This window comes from Pipra filicauda, unplaced genomic scaffold (genome assembly GCF_003945595.2).
Source record: "Pipra filicauda isolate LSUMZ 115617 unplaced genomic scaffold, ASM394559v2 scaffold80_size11013439_pilon, whole genome shotgun sequence".
NCBI lineage: Eukaryota > Metazoa > Chordata > Aves > Passeriformes > Pipridae > Pipra > Pipra filicauda.
In genome coordinates this window covers 1,077,965-1,096,532 of record NW_024104987.1, presented here as the reverse complement: position 1 = coordinate 1,096,532, position 18,568 = coordinate 1,077,965, and the positions used below count along the sequence as shown (strand labels likewise).

Sequence of the window (18,568 nt, the reverse complement as noted above, 5' to 3'; positions counted from 1 at the left end):
TGGAGCGGCAGAGTTTCTTCCTCTCATTGGTGCGCGGAAGCTTCCGGGAGGCGGGGTCATGACGCCACCGCGGGGCCGGGCAGGGCGGTGCGGACAGTGTCATGGCGGCGCCGCTGCGGGACCGGCTGAGTTTCCTGAGCCGGGTAAGAACGGGGGGATTTGGGGGTCGTGGGGGCTGCCCGGGCCGTGACGTCACTCCACACGCGTGATGTCATCGCCGCACACCCCCACCTCGCTTCTACAGCGGCCTCACACACCCCTGGCGGGGCCGGGCCTGACCCGGAGCTTCAGCCGGGGTCGGGGTCCAGCCTTCCCCGGGGTCGGGCCTGGCCCCTCTCACTTCGGCCCCTCCGTCCGCAGCTGCCGGTGCTGCTGCGGGGCACGGCCGACGACGACACCCCGTGCCCCGGGTACCTGTTCGAGGAGATCGCCAGTATCCTTCAGAGGCCTGGGGCTGCTTCCATGGTGGGAGGGGGATCCCCGGGGCAGGTGGGGGGTCCTTGGGCACTGGGGGGGTTCCCGGGGCTGCCCCAGGCCGTGGTGGGCACAGGAGGCCTGTGGGGCTGGGTAGGGGCAGCCACAGCGCTGCGGGCCGTGGCTGGGATTCCGTGGAGGGGGCGTATTCCTGGCATCCCGGGGGGCTGCTGGTGCCCCCTGATCCCGGCTGGGGGGCGCAGGATCCCTAACATCCCCCCAGAGATCTCCCACGAGTCTCCTGGGAGCAGCCAGTGCCTGCTGGAGCACCTCCTCACGCGGCTGCAGAGCAGCTCCTGCCACGTCAAGCTGAAGGTGGGTCCGTGCCAGGGGCACCGGCTGGTGATGGGCTGGACCCCCCCTGCTCCAGGGGGCTGGGGGGCACCCCTGACCTGGCCTTGTGCCCCGGGCCAGGTGCTGAAGATCCTGCTGCACACCTGCTCCCAGGGCTCCCCCCAGTTCGTGCTGCAGCTGAAGAGGAATGCGGGCTTCATCCGCGAGGCTGCAGGTAACGGGCTGGGCTGGGCTGGGGGGCTCAGGGCAGGGGGCACGGCCTCACACAGGGCTGGAGACCCCGACAGGCTCCTGCTGCAGGGGCTGCACCAGCAGCAAGGTCCTGCCCTGCCCGGGAGCATCCCCCATCCCTCTCCCCCTGTGTCCACAGTGTTCTCCGGGCCCCCCGACCCCCTGCACGGCAACAGCCTGAACCAGAAGGTGCGGGCGGCTGCACAGGTGGGTGCCGGGCGGCCACGGCAGCTCCCAACCCCGCCCTGGGGGTCCCCAGCACTGCCCACACTCCTCCCTCCCTCTCCAATCCCCCAGGACCTGGCCAGTGTTCTCTTCTCGGATGTGCCGCTGCCACAGTCCCTGGCACTGCCTGCCCGGCCCCCGGCCCCCGCTGGTGAGTGCAGCCCCCCAGCACCCCCAGGGGGAGGAACCGCAGCCAAAGGGGACCCCGAGTGCTGAGTGTTCCCTGTGTGTCCCCAGGGATGGGCTCCAGTCCCAGCCCCTGCGGGTCCCTGCAGGGATTCGGCTTCAGCGGTGACAGAAGCGGCCCTGGTGAGTCCTGTCCAGGCTGTTCCCTGCCTGGAGCTGTGACAGGGCTCTGGGGGGCACTTTGTGCTGTGTCCCTGGAGCTCCCAGGGTTCCCTCACCCCCATTCCTCAGCCTGGGAGCCCGGGATTCTCTCACATCCCAACCTCTCCGCAGCTTCCACCGGGGAGGCCCTGCTGAGCAGCCTCCAGCGAGCGGCCGAAGCCGTGGCCCAGGCCGTGCTCCCAGCGCCGGGGGGGCCCCAGCGGCCTCAGGGGAACCTCCCCGACGACACCTACGAGCCTGTCCGAGCTCCCTCCCCTGCTGGCAGCCCGGCCCCACCGGCCCCGCTGCCCTCTGTCCCCCGCGGGGCCCGAGGTGGGTCCTGCCGGGGGGCTGGAGGGCTGGGGGGTCCCCACCCACCCCGGTGGGTTTGGGTCCCCAGCTCAGCACTGCTGTCCCCACAGTGAGCCACCAGCCAGGGCTGGCCGGGGGCGGCTGGGAGGAGGTGGACAGCGGGCACAGCTCCCGGGAATCCTCGCAGGGACACGAGCGGAGCCACGCCTCGGACTCAGGCAGCAAATCCGGCAGTGACAGCCGCTCCGGGGCCAGCCGGGAGCTGAGCCACGGCACTGACAGGTGAGAGGGGCCCCGGGGGCTCCTGGGTCCCCAGGGTCATCCCGGGGGGCTGCCCTGCCCCTGGCACTGTCCAAGGGGCATCCCCAGGAACGCTGCCCTGGTGCTGCCGGCTGTTCCTCCTGGGATGTTTGGCCTCCCAGCCCTGGGTGGGCAGAGCTGCTTGGAGGTGGGGGGTCCCTGGCCCCTGGGGGGTGCTGGGTCTGTGCCAGACCCCAGAAGGGGGAAGCAGGCGTCCCCTGTGCCCAGCAGGCATGTCCCCAGCAGGGTAGATGCCGACAGCCCCGGTGACTGCCGGCGGGAGGTGAGCCTGGTGTCGGGGCTGACGCGCGGGGCCAGGGTCTTCCTCACCAGGGAGGAGGCTCAGCACTTCCTCAAGGAGTAAGTGTTGGAACTGGGGGCTTCTGGGGGCAACCTGAGCCCTTTCCACCCCCCTGCCTGGGCCTGGACCCCCATGGTGGGGAGGGGCTGCGAGCAACCGTGACCCCCCTCCCTGTCCAGGTGTGGGCTCCTGAACTGTGAGGTGGTGCTGGAGCTGCTGGGCCGGGCTCTGGAGGATCCCAGCGACAGCGTCCGCATGGTGAGCACAGGGTGTCCCCCCCAGTGGCCTGCAGGGTCTGGGGGCTGCCTGGCTCAGCCACGATCCCCCTTTCTGCAGAGATCCATGTCCGCTCTCTCCGCCCTCGGCTGCTCCGACCTGCTCTCCCCGGAGCAGATCTTCGCCGTGACCCGGCAGCACCTGCAGCAGCTCAGCCAAGGCAGCCCCGGGCCTGTGGCCAACCGGGCAACCAAGGTGACTCTGGGGACATCCCTGTGCCCAATCCTAGAGTGGGGGGACTCCCAGGACCAACTTCCCAGTCCTTGGGGACACATAGCTCTTGGGGATGGCTCTGTGCATGTCCCAGAGTGGTGGGATTGGCAGCCTCTTCTGGGAGCAGGGAGCCCAGGCGGGGTGATGCTCCCTCTGAGCCCTGCAAGGGGACGCTGGGGACAGTCCCTCTGCCTGGGAACAGGGTGGTTGGGCCCCTGTCCCGGTGCTGCTCTCACCCCGGCCCCTCCCGCTCCTCCCGCAGATGCTGCGGCAGTTTGAGGCCCTGTGCCGGGCCCAGCCCTCCCCGAAGGCCCCGCGCCTACCCCCAGCCCCCCCGGCGGGCTCGGCCAGGGACCTGCTGATGGACATCCCGGCCCTGGCCGGCGAGAGCATCCTGACCCCGCTGAGCCCGGCCCCCACAGCCCCCCCAGCCCCTGGTGAGGAGCTGGGCACGGGAGCGGAGCCCCCCGGGGCCGCGGTGCCGCCGTGTCCCTGCCAGCAGGGCGGGGGGATCGGGCTTGGGGGGGACATGGCAGCCCCTGGGCTGTCCCTGTTCGCTGGGATGGAGCTGGTGGCCCGTCCTGGTGCCGTAATCCGGCCAGAGTCACCATCGGCACAGCCACAGACACTGCCCCAGCCCCAGCACACGGGCACAGACATGGGGACGGACACGGAGGGCCCCCGGCAGCCCTCGGCCTTCGCCTTCCTCAACATGTAGCTGCTGTGGGGTCCCGGGGGCTGCGGGGGCTGTGCCCCCCTCCCTGCGGGGCCTGTGGTGTCCCGGTCCCTCAGGGGGACATGGGGTGTGAAAGGGTCCCTAGGGGGGACATGGGGCTTCCATCAGGTGACAATGGCCCTGTCCCTGGTGTTCAGAGTGGGCAGAGGGGCTTGGCCATGGCACCTCTCCTCTGGGCTGGAGGGGAGCCCAGGACCCTCTGGGGCTGGGCTGGGGGTGTTCTGGGACCCTGGCGCGGCCATGGGGTGCCCCTGCCCGGCCCCAGCTCCGGCCCAGGCTCTGTGGGGCCGAGGTGGGAGAAGGTGCCGTCCCCGTGGGGCCAGGACCCACCAATAAACCCCTCCTCGGGCCTGGGAATGTGTGACTTCTTCCTGCGCCACTGCTGGAGCCCTGCCCGTGGCTCTCCCCTCCGCAAGGGCCCTCCTTGCCCCACAGCCTCCATCACCCCACAAACCCTGACAGCCCCATGGCTCTCCCCTGCCCCAGGGCCACAGTCCCCCCTTCCCCACAGCTCCCCATGGCCCCCAGTGTCCCCCTTGCCCCACAGCCCCCCAGTAGCCCCACAGGTCTCCTCCTGCCCCACAGCCCCCCAATAGCCCAAAAGCCCCATTTTCCCCCCCAATAACCCCCACAGCCCCCCAATAGCCCAAAAGCCCCATTTTCCCCCCCAATAACCCCATCATTGTCCCCCCGCCCACGTGAATCAAACCCCGCCCTCTCGAGGACCCGCCCCTTCTCCCGTAGCCCCGCCCTCCTCTCACCTTATTGGCTCCTTCCCCAAGCCCCTCCCCTTCATTCTCCCTTCCCCTTCCCCGCCTCAGCCAATCCCGTCTCTCTTCGCTCCCGCACTCCCTCCACATTGGCCGCTGGCCGCAGGCCCCGCCCCGTGGGCGTGGCCGGACTCGGCCGTAAGTGAGGGGCAGGGGGGTTAATGGCGGCCGGGAGGGTCCGGGGGGGCCGGGACAGGGACACGGCCTCGGGTGAGGCGTTCGCCCCGGCCCTGACCCCCTGTCTCACCCTCTGCGTCCGCCCCGGGGGGGCTCGTTCGCTTGTGGGTGCGTGTAGCCCATCGCTGTGGGCGTGTGGGGATGGGGGGCTTGGGGGTTTGGGGGCTTGGAGGGGTGCGGGTCTGGGCTGGGGTCTGGGGTTTGGGAATTGGAGGGTACTGGAAGGGTCTGGGGCTTGTGGGGGCTTGGGGTTTGGGGACGTGGAATTTGGGGGTCTCTTGGTGATCTGGGGCTTCGGGGCTGCATGTCCTGGGGGCTCCTGGGAGGGGTCTGGGCCTTGGGGGCCCGGGGCTTTGGAGCTGGGGGGTCTGGGCCTTGGGGGTCTGAGGATATGGAAGAGTGGGTCATAGGGGTCTGGGGCTGGGTGTTCTGGGGTCCCAGGGCGGGGTCTGAGCCTCGGGGGTCCCAGAGGGTTTGGACCTATTGGAGGCTTGGGCTCGAACTTTGTGACCTAGGATGGGGTCCTGGGGGGTCCTGGGCCTTGGGAGTGGGGGAATCCTGGGGGGTTCAGGGTTATGGGAGCTTAGAGGCTGGGACTTGGGACCAACGTGATCCTGAGGGGATCAGGGATTTGGAAACTTAAGGACCAGGGCTTGCACCTGGGTCCTGAGGGGGGCCGTGTGGGGCCTGGGTCTTCAGGCCTAGGGGGTCTGGGCCTCAGGGGCTTGGGGTTCTGGGCCGGGGGCCCGGGGGGCTCTGGGTGGGTGTGCTGGGCCTGGGCTCTGGGCCTGAGCCCTGTTTTCCCGCTGTGAGCCCGGTGGTTTCCATGAGAGCCATTTGTTTCCCTGCATTGTGGAGCCCGAGGCATTGCCAAAGACTGTGGTGGAGCCCGGGGGGGTTGGAATCCAGGGCTGCAGAGGGAGGGGGTTTAGGATTTGGGGGCAGTTTGGGTAATAAATACAAAGAAATAAAGTGATGTGGTGTTTGCCTGGAACAGTGGCAGCTTCTGGCTCAGCACTGGGGATGGGGGATGAAGAGGGGGAGATGTGCTGCCCCTCTAGCTGGGAGGGGGCTCAGCCCTCCCTGTGCCCCCCTGGAGGGCACGGGCACTTCTGAAGGGCTGCTTGGCAGGGATTGGGAGCACTCGGTGCAGGGAGGATTCTTGGGAACTGTGCAGGTGGTTCCTCAGTGTCTGTACCTGATGCAGGTTGAGCTGAACCTCCCCATGTGCTCCCCTGGCAGCCACGGTCTGTGTAGGGTGGAAGGGGAGCAGGGCTCTTCTCTCCCGTGGTCCTGTGCTGGGATCCCGTCCCATAAACGGATCAGGCGGACATGGGACGGCGGGAGCGTGGGGCGAAGGCACTGAGGAGTTCACCTGGAGCCTCTCCAGGCCTGTGCTGGGTGTTGTTTGGCAGTGGAAACACGGAGGAAGGTGTCCTGTGGGAGCAGTTCCAGCTCTGTGCCGGTGCTTGCAGGAGCTGGAGCCCCCGGATGCTCCGTGCCTTCATTCTCTGCTCTGTGCTTGCAGGGCCCCTCCGTTGTGCTCCAGCATGAAGAGCACCCGCAGCTGCTCCTCCGTGCAGGGCTCCGGCGTCACCGACCTGGTGCTGACGGGGCTCCCGGCGCCGCTGTCCCGCCGCCCCGGCAGCGCCTCCCCCGCCAGGCTCGTGGCACGCTCCGTGTCCGTCACCGCCGACGGCAAACCCAAGAGGAATGCTCTGGTGAGCCCCAGTGCTTCATCCCTGCCGTGCAGGGAGGGTGTGCCTGGGATGTGGGATGTCTCCGTGCACACCCACATCTCTCTCGGTGTGGTTCCCCCACCGCCTGCCCGGCTCTGGCGCGGCACCACCTGCAAGATCGCTGCTCGTGGGTCTGTGCCCGGGGCTTTCAGGTGGGCAGAAAAGCAACCAGGGAGCTTCAGGCTTCCCTGCTTTCCCTTCCCTTTGCCTCCCTGCACCAGTTTCCAGCTGGAAACTCCTGATTTCCTGCAATCTCCTGCTGGGATTTCAGGCCCACCCTGCCCCTCGCTGAGCACCCTGTTCCTGCCGTGCTGGGGTCTCGCTGAGTGGGGGTTCCACAAAGGGAACGAGCCTCAGGTACTTGCTGGGCTCTGTAGGGATCCAGCAGTGAGGAGTCTGTGCTCTGTGCTGAGTAATCCCTTGGCAGCATTCCCGTGCCCTCGTTCCTGGGAGCTCGTGCTAAGGAACGTGTTCCTGCTGGCTCAGCAGCGCTGGAGCGAGGTGTCATTGCCCGCTCCTCAAGGAGAGCTTGGCAGCTCTGGGAGAGCGGGAACTCCGTGTCCGGGCTGTGTGAGGGGGGTGAGGGGAACACCACTGCCTATTTTGGGCTGCCAGGGAGCCTGCCTGTGCTCCTCCTGAGCATGGCTGCTGGATTGATCCCTGTGCTCCGCAGGAGGATGCGGGACCCCGGGCGATGAACAACCTGCGCAGGTCCAACAGCACCACCCAGGTGAACCAGCGGGTGAACAGTGCACACAGGTACAGCCCAGCCAGGGACTCGTGTCTGTCTGTCCTGGGGTGTGTCCAACCTCCCTGCGCCTGTGGGGGAACCAGAGCCGTTCCAAAACATGCATTGAGCTCCATCATGCACATCAGGCGTAAAAACCTGGCCTTGGAAAACCAAGGTCTGGGCTTTGGTTGGTTTTTTGGAAGGGAACTCCTTTGTTTAGGATTTCATAGAATCATGGAATGGTTTGGGTTGAAAGGGACCTTAAAGCTCACCCAGTCCCACCCCCTGCCATGGGCATGGTCACCTCCCACTATCCCAGGTTGCTCCAAGCCCCATCCAACCTGGCCTTGGACACTTCCAGGGACGGAGCAGCCACAGCTTCTCTGGGCAACCTGTGCCAGGGCCTCCCCACCCTCACAGGGAAGGATTTCTATTTTGGGAAATGAAGTGTATTTCTGTGGCTGTCACAAAACCCACTCCATTAATTCCAAGGATTCTCCAGGCTGTGCCTGGGCTGTGTGAGGAGACAAAAGTTCTCCCTCTCTCCCCAGTGCGCTCCGAATTGGGATTTTCTGTTCTCCTGTTGGTCTCTGCTCATCCCTATCACTACACACCACCCTGGAACCCAAAGCTCTGTGTAAAAATGAGTCGTTCATAGATATTTTTGGCTGTGTAAAGATTCTCCAGCCCTTTTTATCCCCTGTGTTACACTGGAGTATATCCAAATGCCCTGCACGGTCAGTCTGTGGCTGTGAGTTATCCCAGAACCCCTGTTCTCTCCTCTGTACCTTCCCTGGGTCTGGCTAAAGCTCGGAGCAGACAGGAGACTTCCTGGCCTTCTTTGAGAGTGGTGCAGGAGGAAGAAAGAAACTGGCAAGTCTGAGCAAAACTTCCCCGGAAAAGAAAACCACGTGGAACATCCTGGTGAGGACAGTGGGCTCAGGGGTGGGTGGGCTGGGTTGGCTCTGTGCTCCTGGGGGTGTTTGAGGAGGTGGGTTTGGTGCTTGCTGGCACTTATTCCTGCTGACTCCATGGCAGGATGACCAGCCCCGAGCATTCCCAGGCCCCTCCGGCTCCCACGGCCTGGAGCCACCCCCGGGCATGAGGAGGAAGGAGGCCACTGTGCTGCTGGCTGCCAACTTCACCGCCAACAACAGGTGGGAGAGGGGCTGCTGGGGCTGGGGGGGGGAGGAACTGCACTGGGAAAGCACCTGGAGAGGGGAGAGTGCTGGTGCTGACTCTCCTGTTCTCTTCTCTCCACGCAAGGAGCAACAAGGGCGCGATGGGCAACTGTGTCACCACCATGGTGCACAACAACTACTCCACGGCCGAGAAGGGCCCCACGCCCAAGAGCTCCAACCAGGCTCCCAGTTCCCTCAAGTGAGTGTGGTGGGGTCCTGGCTCAGTGCCAGGCTGGCCCCACAGTCCTGTGTCCCTGTGGCACAGGATGGGGCTGAGCAGCTTCACCTTCTGTCCCAGCAACGTTGTGAAAGCGACCTCGAACGAGGACGGGGAAGGCGGCGGCAGCTTCGCGAAGTCTCAGAAGAATTTCTCCAGCAACAACATCGTGACCCGCAACAACAACAGCAGCAGCAGCAGCAGCAGCGCTCCCAGGAGGAGGGAGGTGACCGAGGAGGAGGCTGAGAGGTGAGGGGAGAGGCAGGAGGACGGTGCCAGGCGGTGTGAGGAGCTCCAGCAGAGCTCGTTCCTGTCCAGTGGGGCTTCAGATTGGGGGAGGGCCCCCCTTAGCAACTGATTCACCCTCCCTGTGCCTTGGCTCTGTGCTTTGGGGTGTCATCAAAGGCACAGTTCCTTCCACCCCAATAGTCAGTCTGGGAACAAAGGCCTTGTTGATTTGGGGGGTGAGGGGACAGAAGTCCTGGTGCTGTGGACAAGCCACCTTTGCTCTGCTGTGGCCAGAGGGGTCGGTGCTGCCCAAGGAGGTCCTGGGGCCGTGCTGACCCTCCCTCCCTGTCCCCACAGGTTCATCCAGCAGGTGAACCTGGCTGCTGTCACCATCCAGCGCTGGTACCGCCGGCACTCGCAGCGGCACAGGACGGCAGCAGCGGCTCTGGGGCGCCTGATGGCCACCAAGAGGGAGGTTGGTCCTGTCCTGGTGGCTTCCAGAAGGGAGATTGGTCATATTCTGGTGGCTTCCAAAAGGGAAGTCAGTCCTGTCCTCTGCCCTGTAGCCCAGACCCCTCTAACACTCCTGTCCCACTCGTCATGTCAGTGGGGATTTGGGTCCCTTCAGTGACCTGACCAGGGCTGTGGGAGTCGAGGGGGGTCTGGCTTTGCATCCACCCAGTCCCTCATGGTCCAGAGAGCCAGGGAGGGTCCTGTCCCCACAGGGCTGTGCTGGCTGTGTCCAGGGAGAGCCTGGCTTTGCTTCCAGCAGGAACTCAGGCCCTGGGGCTCAGCACCACATAGCTCTGTTCCCCCAGCCCCCTCTGTGGGATCAGGCAGGTGCTGGCAGGAGCAGCAGAAATCTCCCTGAATTCCGATGCTCTGGACCAGGAATGCCCCGTCTCAGCTCATCCTAATGAATCCCTAACGAGGTGGCTCATTAGACTGACACAGCACTGCAGCTATTTGTGTTTCTTTGTTCAATTATTTATCCCGATAACGAAAAGCGCCGTCGCTCTGGCGTGTGAGAGTCTATTTTTAAGCCTCATCTCCTTGGTGGTTGCAGACCCAGATGATATAATAATAATAATTGCACTGAGTATCTAAAGAAAATGAGCTGCTCCAAAGCAGAGCTGTTCTGAGGGCTCCTCACCTGCGCAGAGGGCAGGTCGGGAGGATGGAAAACCTGGATATAGGGTGACCTCAGGGGTGGGTGCCCTCTCCTGCTTCTCAGTGGTGAGTGATGGAGAGTTCTCCCTAACATTTTCGACCCTCCTCTCTGGAAGGAAAGGCAGCAGCGGATGGAGGAGGGGAATATCCTGGATTTGCAGGAGAGGAAGGATGAGGAACAGCGGAAGATCCGAGAGGAGAAGGCGCGCCTGGCCCGGCGCGCGGCCATCCAGGTGGGCACAGGGCGAGCCCGTCGTGGCCTGTGTGCCTGTGTTTGTTGGCAACATCTGGCGAGGCCTCTGTGCATCTCCAGGGCCTTGGCATGAGGCAGGATCAGAGCCAGCCCTGGAAGTGGAATGCTCCCTCCGGAGATGGAGGTGCCATAGAGCAGTTTCCTGCTGCGCTCCTGCCAAGCCTTGGCAGCTCATCCCGAGCTTGTGAAGGCAGTGCTGGTTTCCATCTAGTTCTCAGGAAAATGGTGACCATGTTGAGACAGGGAGACTTCAACCTCCTTGGAGTGACCAAGGACTTGCATGCCTTGGGAACAGGACCCTCCTCAGGAGCCAAGCTCCCCTCCGTGCCCCTTGGCAGGAAGCAATACGTCATTGTCACCCTGTTCTTGCAGCTGGTGGTGCAGATGGGGCTGGCACAGGCTGCAGGGAGCTGGCAGTAGAGCTGGAGATGTTTTAAACCCCAAATTCTCTTTGCCTTAATTGGAATCATGTTCCACCGAGGGGGGGTATTGGGGGAGACACAACAGTGAGCAGCTGGAGGATGGCAAAACGCTGCCACAGCCTTGCAAACACATGCTTGTACCTTCCCAAATCTTCAGGACACCCATGGCTCCTCTGTCCCTGCAGGAGCTGCACCAGAAAAGGGCCCAAAAGGCCTTGGAGACAAAGTGCTTGGCAGAAGAAGAGCTGGTGCTGGTGAAGGGGAGCAGGAGGGTGCCCAAGAAGAAGCCTGGTGCCAAAGCTGCCTCGGCCAGGAACATCAGCCCGGCCGGCAGCCTCACCAAAGCCAACAACACTGGTGAGTCCCTCTGGCACGTCCCCAAGGCTTTGGGAGCAGGAGGAAGGAGCTGTTTGCCCCAGGGAGCTGCTTCCCAGGGGCTGGTTGTGGTGAGTGCCTAAGAACAGCCTGGTCTTGCAGAGCCCAATTCCCACCTGGCAGCTGTGGATCTGGAAGGAAGCGGCCTCGCAGCCCTCGGCTCCGTGCCCTTGCAGGACCCTGGGGCAGAGGACAAGCTGCAGGTGGGTCTGGCTGTGCCCCCTGGGGCTCCTGGCACCAGCTGCTCTTCCAGGGTGGCTTTGGAGCCTTCACTGGCTTTTGGGGAGACCTGGAAAACTCTGACTGCAAGGTGTGTGTTCTCCCATAGGATGTGAGCTCCAGAGAGACAGGTAATGAGGACCTGGAGACAGCGGTGACTGCTGGCAGCAGGGCCCCATCCAAGGTCACGCTCAATGAGCTGCTGGACACGCTCCGGCTGCTGGAGGAGGAGCCGGAGCTGCTGCCCCCACCCAAGCTCCTCAAGAAGGACAGACACGCCTGGACGGACAGGGTGAGCTGTGGGAGGAGGGTGGTGTGTCCAGCCTCGGACAGCAACAGCTGCCTGGTGAGAAACAGCTGGGTCACCGCTGGGGAGGGTGGTGGGGGAGCTTAGAAGGGCTGATGGAGGAGTTTGGAGGTGAAGCACTGAGTCTGGAGGTGGAGGATTTGTTTGGTGCAGTCAGGGCTTGGGAATCCACAAGGAGCAGCAAGGGCTGTGGTGGGAGGAGGGTTAGCCGAGGCTGAGGCTGGTTACTGGGGCCCAGTGGGAGGACTGGGCTCCAGCCATGGAGAAGAGCCAGCACCCCTTCTCTGAGCTTTCCTCTGGGTGCTCATTCACCATGGTGAATTCCCAGCAGGAGCCCAGCTCCAATTCCCTGACTGCTGATAACCTGGAGAAGTTTGGGAAGCTGAACCACTCGCCGGGGGTCCCCGAGGACGGGGCCTTGCTCTCGGAGGCCAAACTCCAAAGCATCATCAGCTTCCTGGACGAGATGGAGAGGTCGGAGCAGGAGAGGCCCAGGTCGGCTGCCTCGGCCACACAGCGGGAGGTGAGTCCTTGTGCTGGGGAGGTGGTGGGACCCTGGTGCGAGTCATCCCCCATCTCCCTGTCCTCATTCCAGGTGGTTCCACTGCCTGTTAATCATGTTTTTTCTGCTGTGGCAGAGTTTCCTCTTGGAAGAGGAGCTGGCTCACGTGGAGCAGGTGTCGGCTGTTGCCACGGAGGTGACAAGCTCCATGATGAAGCTGAAGCTGGAAGTGGAGGAGAAGAAGCGAGCCATCAGCCTGCTGCAGACAGCCCTGGTGCGTCAGCCTGCTGGGCAACCTGGGCCAGGAGCCTCACAGGGGGTTCTTGGGACTGGGGCTTTGAAGCACGTGATCAGGGCTCTGAGCAGGACTGACCCTTGATTTCATAGAATCATGGAGTGGTTTGGGTTGGAAGGGACCTTAAAGATCTTCTAGTTGGGACCTGGACTGAACTCTCTTCTCCTCTGTCCCACAGGGGGCTGGATGTTGCTGCTGATGGGGGTGGGAGGTGTGAGCACCAGGGGTTTGTTTGCCTCTGTCCCTCCTTACCCTGGCCTGTCAGTGCCTCCATATCCAGCAGTTATTCCCTGTACATGTGCTGGGAATGGTGTCACTCCTCCCTCTAATGTCTGGTGGCTGTTTCCTCCCTGCCCTCCACAGACTCAGCAGCGGGAACTGACGGACCGACACGTCAAACAGACCGAGCAGGAGCTCAGCCACCAGCTCAGGCTGCAGAGGGAGCAGTATGAGGCAGCTATCCAGAGGCACCTGGCCTTCATCGACCAGGTAATGCCTCAGCCCAGCTTCTGAAGGCAGAGGCTGAGGTGGCTGCACCTGCCTGATGCCCTGTCCTCGCCCTTCCCAGCTCCTCGATGACAAGAAGGTGCTGAGTGAGAAGTGTGAGGCCGTGGTGGTGGAGCTGAAACAAGTGGACCACAAGTACGGCCAGAAGATCAGCCAGATGCAGGAGCAGCACGAGCTGGTGAGGGGACAGGGAAGGTGGGGGGACATGTATGTCCTGGTGCTGTGGGAGAGCTGGTTGGTTTGGCTCAAATGGGGACTCTGCCCAGAGCAATTCGGTCTCTGTCACCTTGGTGGGGCCTGGTCACTTCAAAGAGCCCTTTCCTGTGCACAGAAGGTCCCTGTCACCACAGAGCTTTTTTGCCCTGGCTCCCCAGGAGGCTTCTGTCCTCTGCTGCCCAGAGCCAGGAGCATGGCACTGACCAAGGGACAGCATTCACTCCCAGGCTTTGCCTGGAGAGACCCTTCCCACACATCTGGCACAGGTTGCCCAGAGAAGCTGGGCACTTCCATCCCTGGAAGTGTCCAAGACCAGGTTGGATGAAGCTCTGAGCAATCTGGGATAGTAGAGGGTGTCCCTGCCCATGGCAGGGGGTGGCACTGGATGAACTTTAAGGTCCCTTCCAACCCAAACCATTCTGTGATTTCCATGATCCTGCTGTAGGCAGAGCTCTCCCAGGCTGGGGGTGACCAGTGGGTTGTGCTTTGGCTGTGTAAGGATTCTCCAGCCCTTTTTGATTAAAACCAGCACTGGCACAAACCTATTGTCATGGAGGAATTTGTATCCTCTGGATCTGGGTGCCTTCCAACCACCCTGGCAGGAGCAGGGGTGCTCTTGGAGCTGAATGGAATAGGACTAGAATGGAACATGAGGTGTGTGAGCAACAGTAAGAGCTCTGGGTGGATTTCTCTGGGCTGTTGCCCTGCCCAGCACCCAAACATACCCAGAGAGGGCTGGCCCTGGCCCTGCCCGTTGGGCTGTACCTCCCCTCACCCCCACAGACCCCTGCCCACCTCTGCCCTGCCCGTGGATCCCACAGACACGGCAGTGTGGATTTGCCTCTCTCCTCTCCCCCACAATTCCCCTTCTCTCTCCATCCCCTCCTTTCTTTCTCCCCAGGTCTGGCGCACTTTGGGCCCCTTTTGTGAGGTAAATGTGGTCTTTGCTCTGTTCTGTGCCTTGCCCTCTGCTCTCGTGCCCTGACCTGCTCCAACCCTTGCCAGAGGTCCTTCCATGGCAGGGGGAGGGAAGGCTGGAGAGGAAAGCACAACCACACAGGGACAGATGGGCTGCCCTGCATGCAGAGACCCTCAGCAGCCCCCAGCTCCCCTCTCCTCTCCATCTCCTGCTCTCATGTCTTGGCCAGTGAGCATTTTCCCAAGGGTTTTACTCTTCCCACCATCCCACTGGAGACAGGGGAACGCACTGGGAGAGTGTGTGGCCGGTTCTCTGGGCTGGATGAAGGCACCTGGCCGGGGCTGTGTGACTGTCCATGTGCAGCCCTGGCCCTCTGCTCTTCCCTGCAGCTTCCTTCCCAACAGCCCGGCTTCCAGGCTCCTGGGGGTTTTCTCTCACGGCTTCTCTCTGAACTTTTCCCGTTTGCTTCCAAACAGGAGATTAAGAAACTGAAGGAACTGATGAGTGCAACTGAGAAAGTCCGACGGGAGAAGTGGATCGAGGAGAAAACCAAGAAGATCAAAGAAATCACTGTGAAAGGTATGGGCAGGTTCCCTCAGCAGCAGCTGGAGCTGGGACGGTGCTGGAGTCAGGTCCGGCTGGTTCTGGAGAGTTTGGGAAGAGTTCCTCAGTGTGGGCAGTCTCTGCTCCCTGGTTTTGGTGGAGCAGGTGCCAGAGGGCAAGAGCACCTCTCTGTGCTCATCCCCCTTTCCCACCAGCCCCTTGCCGAGTCCATGTGCCCGCAGCCCCCGGGGCTGGGATCCAGGCAGCCCCGGGGCCGAGCCGTGACCGTCCTTCCCGCTGTCCCAGGGCTGGAGCCGGAGATCCAGAAGCTCATGGCCAAGCACCGTGAGGACATCCGGAAGCTGAAGCTGCTGCACGAGGCCGAGCTGCTGCAGTCGGACGAGCGGGCGGCCCAGCGCTACGGGCGGCAGGCGGAGGAGCTGCGGGGGCTGCTGGAGCGGCAGAAGGAGGAGCAGAGCCAGCGGGAGCGGGAGCGGGTCCGGCAGCGGTGGGTCGGGGGGCACAGCTCCGGGACGGTGTCTGGCACCGATCTGCTGGTGGGTTCTCAATATTTGCAACTCCACGGGGAGCAGCCCCTTCCCACCAGCCCAAGGTGGGAGATGGCACTGAGCCGGGAGCATCCTCTGGCATCACGGAGGGGGTGGGATGGGGCAGGGCGGAGAGGTGGCCCCAAGGCACATCCCTGAGGTGCCTCTGCCCCGCAGGTGTGAGCAGCAGCTGGAGCAGGAGGAGCAGGCGCTGGAGCAGCAGCGGCGCCGGCTCTACGCCGAGGTGGCCGAGGAGAAGGAGCGGCTGAGCCAGCAAGCGGCCAGGTCAGTGAGCTGGGGCACCCCCAGAGCTGTGGGGATGGGCTCCCTGGGTCAGGCTCCCATGGCAAGAGGGCCAGTGCTGGTGTGGACGCTGGGAGCTGTGTCTGTGCAGGCAGCGTGCGGAGGTGGAGGAGCTGCGGCGGCAGCTGGAGGCCAACAGCTCAGCCCTCAGCCGGGCACTGCGCGAGGAGAGCGCCAAGGACAGGGAGGAGCAGGAGAGGCGGCACCAGGTCTGCTTTCCCCTCATCTCTGGGCTCTGAGTGGCTGTTTTTGGGTGCTGGCACCATCCTGCCAAGCCTCATCCCCTGTGTGTGTTGGTACCATGGAGCCCTGTGCCGCAGTGCCAGGGGCTGCTTCCAGCTGGTGTGGGATGCTGCCAGGGCTGAGCTGTTGTTTTCCTGTCTTCTTACAGGCAGAACTGAAGGTGCTGAAGGACCAGCTGGAGATGGAGAAGCAGGCCTGGGAGGCCAACTACATGAAGAAGGAGGTAATGGCAAGAGCTCTTGTCCAAAGGTGCCACCTGTGGGCTCTGAGAGGGATTGAGGCTACGTTTTCCATCTCTATCCCCAGGAAGCCTGGCTGCTCTCCCGGGAGCGGGAGCTGCGGGAGGAGATGAGGAAGGAGAGGGACAAAGAGATCGAGCTGGTGATCCAGCGTCTGGAGGCTGACACATCCTTGGCCAAGGAGGAGTGTGAGAGGGCAGCGGAGAACAGGTGAGGGGGAGAGGGAGGAGGGAGGTGCCGGGTCCTCAGCAGGCTGGTCCCCTTTCCCTGCCCCCTGCACATCTCTCCAGCGAGCTCTGGAGCAGCTGGAGAGAAAGGAGTGGATTGCAGGGATGAAGTTTGCCTCTTACCTGAGGACACAGCCCTGAATCTCCCATGGGGCAGATGTGCTGCTGTGCCCTAGTCCCTCCTGCAGCACGTTAGGGCTGGAATGACCCCTGCAGTGCTGGGATGATGCAGACTGGCTGTCCTTCCTCCCGACAGGATCAAGAGGATCCGGGACAAGTATGAGGTGGAGCTGCAGGAGCTGGAGCGGTCCGAGCGGAAGCTGCAGGAGCGCTGCAACGAGCTGAAGGGGCGGCTGGCTGAGCTGGAAGGGGAGAGCATCCGTCTGCAGGGCCTGCTGAAGCACAAGGAGCAGGAGGTGGAGGAGATCCGGAAGGTGGGCGAGGAGCAGAGCCAGGGTGCCCTGTGCCTGGATGCCGGTGCAGGACCAGCTGGCCCAGGAGCACAGCGGCCTGACTGAGGGGATCCTGCAGGAATTCGTGGACAAGCTGGTGGGGATGGAGGAGGAGAACACACAGCTGAAGGCGGAGATGGCGGAGCTGAGGGCCCGGCAGCGCCTGGAGCTGGACAGGCTGGTGCGGGAGAAGGACCGGGAGCTGGAGGAGGTTCACAGGAGGTGAGGGAGCCCGGGTGGTGCAGGAGCAGGGCCACAGGAGTGCAGCTCTATCTGCACTCCTCCCTGGCAGGAGCCCTGGCCAGGATCACTGTCAGCTCCTGAGGGCTCTGCCGTGGCTCACATTGGAGACCTGTGATGGGGGAGAGGGACTGAGCTCCCCGGGGTTGAAATCGCCCCCTTGGGCAGGGCCCAGCCCGGTGTTTGGAGCTGGGCTCCGGGGTCCTCATCCCTGTGTCCATGCAGGGTGAAGTCGGCGGTGCAGAGGAAGGAGGAGAGCGTGAGCAGCCTGCGGAAGCAGTACGAGGTGAGTGGGGTGGCCCCGGCCCTGGCTCCGGCCCTGCCGGGCACCACGAGCTCCCCCTTGTGCTCCCTTGCAGGCGGCCGTGCAGAGAGCCAACCTGCTGGAATCCCTCCTGGAGCAGCAGCGGCAGCTGGCCACGGAGTGACTGTCCTGCCGGGCAGGGAGCGGGGCCGGGGTGCTCCGGGGTGCTGCTGGGGCTGGGGTCGGGGTCAGGCTCTCCCCTTGCTCAGCCCTCATTCTCCACAGCCCAGTCCTGGTGCCGTGGCCATGCCAGGACACTTGGTGGCCTTTAGATGTTCAGGAGTTTTGTTCTGACAATAAATCTGTGCTGGTTTCTTCAGCTGGTTCTGTAACTGCATGTCAGTGCCAGTGCTGGCTCTTCTGCAAGGTCTGTGCCCACTCCCACCCTCCCTACCCCACTCCTGCATCCCGAGACCATCCCTTGCTCCAAGGGTTCCTGGCTCCCTGCTCTGCACCCTGCTTCCCCTTCTAAACTGAAATATCCAGGAGGATGCAGGAAGGCAGAGCCAGGGCCAGGATGTGATCCCACAGCCTCTGCTACCTGCAAATCTCTCAGCACCCCCTGACAGGGCTGGGAAATGCCTGGGCTGGGCCGGTGGCATCTGTTTCCTCTCTGGGAATGTGCAGCCGCTCAACCATAGCCTAGTCCTGGTCCTGATCCTGGTCCCTGCCCAGAGCCGGGGCTCGGAGCTGGTGGCTGGCAGATGTTTGCTCAGCAGAGTCCTGGGATGTTTCCCATCTGTCCCTGTGCTTGGCTGGGGCCTCCCCCTGCCCCACAGCAGTGCAGCAGAGCCCCCACAGTCACATGGAGCCACAGGGGGACCCTTTGTCACCACAGGAAGCTGCAGAGGAGCTTGGCCACTTCTCAGCACTGTCCTGGTGTGGGCTCCTGGCTGCAGCTCCCAGGGGCGGTGTGATCCCAAGGCAGCCCATGGAAACCCCTTATCCCTGCTCCCTTGACATGGGTGTCTGGGGCCACGAGTGGCAGTGGGTGCCTGGGTCCTGTTCAGGAGAGCCATGGCAATGGCAGTCTCTGTCCCCCTCTCCCTGTTGGGTCAGGCTGGAACACTCATCCCGGGAAAGGCTGGGCACGGCGCTTCTTCCCGCTGTTGTTGCTTTTCCAAGGAGTTTCCTGAGCTCTGCCTCTGACCCTGCACAGCCTCCACATGGGCCATCCTGAGCCTGTGCCGGCAGCTCCTGCTCTGGGAAATTTGGTGTGGGAGAAGTGGGCTCAGTCCCTTCCCTGCTCATCCAGGGGGCTGTGGACCCTGTGTAGGACCTGGAGCCCTGTCTGGCTTCGCCACTGTGGGGTGAACAGTCCCCGGGGTGTCCCGTGTGCCCGGCCCTGCTCCTGCCACCGCCCTGGAGCTCCCTGTGCTCCGGCACCTCCCCGGCCTGGCCCCTCCCCGGCATCGCCCGGGCTAATTTCTAGGCCAGTGCCCGGTTCAGGCATGAATAAATCAGCACCGTTGCATAACAGGGATGCAGATTTTCACCGGATGGCTGCCTGTGCCTGCGCCAGCGCCCACCTCCCGCCCCTCGGGGGTCCCGCG

The 18,568-nt window shown here is 63.5% G+C and overlaps 2 protein-coding genes across 10 annotated transcripts; both read left to right on the top strand.

The window, feature by feature from the left end:
• Nucleotides 1-85: 85 nt before the first annotated feature.
• TEPSIN (TEPSIN adaptor related protein complex 4 accessory protein) lies at nt 86-4,046 on the top strand. 5 transcript variants are annotated; one of them, XM_027725327.2, is made up of 13 exons: nt 86-143; nt 361-433; nt 698-789; nt 889-982; nt 1,139-1,206; nt 1,297-1,375; nt 1,462-1,533; nt 1,684-1,884; nt 1,974-2,145; nt 2,410-2,523; nt 2,644-2,722; nt 2,801-2,935; nt 3,216-4,046. In XM_027725327.2, the coding sequence occupies exons 1-13, from the start codon at nt 102-104 to the stop codon at nt 3,669-3,671; spliced, it is 1,677 nt and encodes a 558-aa protein (XP_027581128.2). In that variant the 5' UTR covers nt 86-101; the 3' UTR covers nt 3,672-4,046. The 5 variants fall into 5 exon arrangements, with proteins under 5 accessions (XP_027581128.2, XP_027581127.2, XP_027581126.2 ...); XM_027725326.2 differs by having other exon boundaries at nt 2,407-2,523; XM_027725325.2 differs by having other exon boundaries at nt 1,462-1,884; nt 2,407-2,523.
• Nucleotides 4,047-4,612: 566 nt separating this feature from the next.
• Nucleotides 4,613-17,334, top strand: CEP131 (centrosomal protein 131). 5 transcript variants are annotated; one of them, XM_027725317.2, is made up of 27 exons: nt 4,618-4,744; nt 6,165-6,357; nt 7,049-7,134; nt 7,915-8,029; nt 8,144-8,262; nt 8,372-8,485; nt 8,585-8,752; nt 9,089-9,206; nt 10,018-10,134; nt 10,762-10,933; nt 11,054-11,154; nt 11,280-11,462; nt 11,806-12,000; nt 12,116-12,253; nt 12,638-12,763; nt 12,843-12,959; nt 13,899-13,928; nt 14,393-14,495; nt 14,766-14,967; nt 15,185-15,292; nt 15,402-15,519; nt 15,702-15,776; nt 15,860-16,002; nt 16,276-16,453; nt 16,551-16,693; nt 16,937-16,997; nt 17,071-17,234. In XM_027725317.2, exons 2-27 carry the CDS (start codon nt 6,187-6,189, stop codon nt 17,137-17,139), a joined length of 3,270 nt encoding a protein of 1,089 aa, XP_027581118.2. In that variant the 5' UTR covers nt 4,618-4,744; nt 6,165-6,186; the 3' UTR covers nt 17,140-17,234. The 5 variants fall into 5 exon arrangements, with proteins under 5 accessions (XP_039246175.1, XP_027581118.2, XP_027581121.2 ...); XM_027725319.2 differs by having other exon boundaries at nt 4,623-4,744; nt 11,809-12,000; XM_039390241.1 differs by having other exon boundaries at nt 4,613-4,744; nt 16,937-17,334.
• The last annotated feature ends 1,234 nt before the right edge of the window (nt 17,335-18,568 follow it).

Excerpts from the sequence above, each read along its gene's own strand:
- TEPSIN (XM_027725322.2), top strand. The coding sequence starts at position 102 with ATGGCGGCGCCGCTGCGGGACCGGCTGAGTTTCCTGAGCCGG. Across the intron at positions 790-888 it reads CCTGCCACGTCAAGCTGAAG|GTGCTGAAGATCCTGCTGCA; the intron begins GTGGGTCCGTGC and ends GCCCCGGGCCAG. Across the intron at positions 1,534-1,683 it reads CGGTGACAGAAGCGGCCCTG|CTTCCACCGGGGAGGCCCTG; the intron begins GTGAGTCCTGTC and ends ACCTCTCCGCAG.
- CEP131 (XM_039390241.1), top strand. The coding sequence starts at position 6,187 with ATGAAGAGCACCCGCAGCTGCTCCTCCGTGCAGGGCTCCGGCGTCACC. Across the intron at positions 11,463-11,805 it reads GACACGCCTGGACGGACAGG|CAGGAGCCCAGCTCCAATTC; the intron begins GTGAGCTGTGGG and ends GTGAATTCCCAG. Across the intron at positions 14,496-14,765 it reads CAAAGAAATCACTGTGAAAG|GGCTGGAGCCGGAGATCCAG; the intron begins GTATGGGCAGGT and ends CCGCTGTCCCAG.